The sequence below is a fragment of the Bison bison genome, unplaced genomic scaffold (genome assembly GCF_000754665.1).
Source record: "Bison bison bison isolate TAMUID 2011002044 unplaced genomic scaffold, Bison_UMD1.0 scf7180017851711, whole genome shotgun sequence".
Lineage (NCBI taxonomy): Eukaryota > Metazoa > Chordata > Mammalia > Artiodactyla > Bovidae > Bison > Bison bison.
Genome location: NW_011482284.1, coordinates 160765 through 163542, shown reverse-complemented (window position 1 = coordinate 163542; position 2778 = coordinate 160765). Strand labels below are relative to the sequence as shown.

At 61.7% G+C, this 2778-nt stretch overlaps 1 protein-coding gene across 1 annotated transcript in view; it reads right to left on the bottom strand.

Annotated features, from left to right (window-relative positions):
- Positions 1–2778, bottom strand: part of MAPK8IP3 (mitogen-activated protein kinase 8 interacting protein 3) — a gene marked incomplete at its 3' end in the record, with an annotated part of 41502 nt that overhangs the window by 15920 nt on the left and 22804 nt on the right. The window contains exon 6 of the mRNA XM_010851320.1: positions 1795–1939. Coding sequence (XP_010849622.1) covers positions 1795–1939 — 145 coding nt within the window. The remainder of the gene's footprint in view (positions 1–1794; positions 1940–2778) is intronic.

The following is a 2778-nucleotide window of genomic DNA, read 5'->3' as shown; positions in this document are numbered from 1 at the left end:
CCCAGGGGACACTTGGTGGTGTCTGGAGACACTTGTGGTGACCAGAGCCAGAGCTGGGGGTGGGTGGAGGTGGGGTGCCCACAACACCCCACAGGGCACAGAACGGCCCCCCAGCCAACCACATTTGGCTGCGTTGCCAATGGGCCGCGGTGAGAGGTCACCTGCAAACACTTTTGACTTGGCTTTGGGCTCTGCAGGCTAGGGCCAATTTGTAAAGGACAAACCCTTTCCTCCTCACAGCACCGTGCATGTTGCGGGCCTCTGTGATGGCCCCGTGTACTCTGTCTGCCCACACGACAGAGGCGCCTGGGTGACCCACGGGGAGGGTTCCTGCTGGTGCCCAAGGAGGGCAGTGCGTGAGGCTGCTGTCCCGGGATTTCACAGGGGCGGGCACCACGTGAGCCCACGCCACATGGAAGCACACATTTCCAGACCACCTGACTCAACGGCCATGCTCCTTGTCTGTCCGTGACTTGAACGCTTTTGCTCCCTGGGCCTCCTGACCCTGGTGATCACTGTGGGGCGAGGTGGCATCACCAGGCCTCCCTGGCTTCCCAAGCTGTCTGTTGCCCTACAACAGGCCACCACTTACCCACAGGACACTCCCTGGCCACTACTTACCTAAAGAAACCTGCCAACCTCTAACACCAACGTGCAGCAGTGGCCTCCAAATGCAAAGAACCCACATCCCAGCGGCCGTGCCTCCCATGAGGAGCCACAACTGTTTGGTTAAAACACTGAAAGTACAGTACATAAAAACAAAAAACAAAACAAAACAACAAAACAAATTAAAAAATTAGGAAAACCTGAAACCCTACAGCATAAAATAAAAAGAACTTAAAAGTAACTGTTAAAAGAAATCAAACAAAACACACCTATGAACTAAAACATGAAAGACTATGGTTTATTAAGAGAGGACGATTTCAGACAACGCAGGAGGAGGAGAGACGCGGTGAGGACGCGAGGGGCCGTCCAGGAGGCCCCCCACCCCGCAGCTCTGAGGCTCACGCGCCCGGCAGGAGCCCTGGGGAGCCCTTCTGCCCAGACCCCACTTGCCGGCAGGACCCTCAGTAACTGGTAGGCACAAGGCTCACTCCACAGAACAAATGCAGAGCGAGTGGGGTCACTTTCCAACACAGCTGGTAGCTGGCAGCCTCCTGCAGCCCGGCCAGGTGCTGCAAGGCCGGGGGGAAGCTACAGGGAGGCCTGGGCCCAGGTCCGCCCCCGACCTGGAGGCCAAGGGCTCTGCTGCCCACAGGTACCCTCTGACAGCCTCGGAGGGGCATCACCAGACCCAGGGCGGCCTCATCTCCCCCAAGGTGGCTTCCTCACGGGCAGGGGGGCCGTGGTCTGCCTTCTCCAGGCTGATGCAGCCCACAGAGCAAGATGCGTGGACAGTGCCAGGGAGCCCTGCACGAGTGCCTGCCCTTGGCCTTGCGGGACCCCAGTGCCAGGGGGTGGTACTCACTAAACTGGGCAGCCCGGATGTCCACCTTCTCAAGCTTGGGCCCAGAGGTCACCAGCACAGGCAGGCCAGGGAGAACAGCCCAGAGAAGAGAAGCTGCCCCCGGCCTCTGGCCTTCTGGTTGGAGCACAAACCTGGGATGCCAGGACCACACGCGGGGAGAAGCCTGGCCTGGGGTGTGGTGAGGGACGGTCACTGTGCTCAGCCCTGCCCTGGGCTCGCCCTGGCACAGGCAGCTTCCCGGAGCGGCCGGGACCCCGTGCGGACCACACCCTCCTGGACACAGTGGGGCAAGGTGGGGCCCTCACTCCGCGGCATGGCTACAAAACCTGGTAGCTGGAGCTGAGCTGCAGCTGGCCGAGGTCGCTCAGATGCCAGTGGTCCCCCGCAGGCGCGGGCTTGCCCCCTATCTGTGCACGTACCGAGCCATCGGCCAGGGGGAAGACGCTCAGGGACGTGGGGCGCTCCTTCCTGCTGAAAGGCAGAGAGAGGACAGGGAGGGGTTAGAGGAGGGGCTCCCGAGGCAGGGCTGCAAACCCCTCCTGGAAGCACGGGCACCCACGGTGCAGCTGGGGTTGCTCCCCTAGACTCCCCCCTACTCCGCCCAGGGCTGAGTAGGCTGTGACTGTCTGGGCCCGGCGCCTGAGATCCCCACTGACTGCAGCCAGGCTGACTAGCCTGCTTACTCGCCAGGGGCACCTCCGCTCCACAGTGGTCCCTCCGTCCATCCCCCTGTTGCAGCATCACCACCCCTTCATTTGCATCCACTGTAAACAGAGGCCTGCATGGCAGGGCCTGTGGAGGCCCTGTGGCTTCGCAGGCGGCATGCCTGACTTCTCCTTGGCACAGCTTCTGCCTCCAAGGGTCAGGAGGGGTCAACCTTTCTCCCCTGCTGCTTGTCCCATCACTGCTGTCAGGAGCCCTGGGTCTGGAGTAGAGAGCTTATGCTGTCTGCAGCCACACGAGCTTTTCTCTCGCTCTCAGCGGTTCCTCCTTTTAAAGCTCCGTAAGCAAACTGGGAACATCTGTTAGGCTAGATGGAGGCTTAGAGCCGCCTGCCAAGGCCGGTCAGTCCCTGGAAGACGCTCCGGGCTGTTAGTGGTGAGGGCACAGAGCCGGGCCCGGGGTGGCACAGAGTCCATGCTGCTCAGAGCCCGGTCAGGCCAGGCGTCTGGACCCCTCACACAGGCGCTGAGATGGGGGTGGCGAGGCCACTTCGGGGGTCCCCAGGGGCCGGTTCAGAGGCTGGGCTGTCTGGAGAAGGGGTGTCTTCTTCACGGTGCCTTGCGGTGCAAGTGGTGGACAGGGAGGGT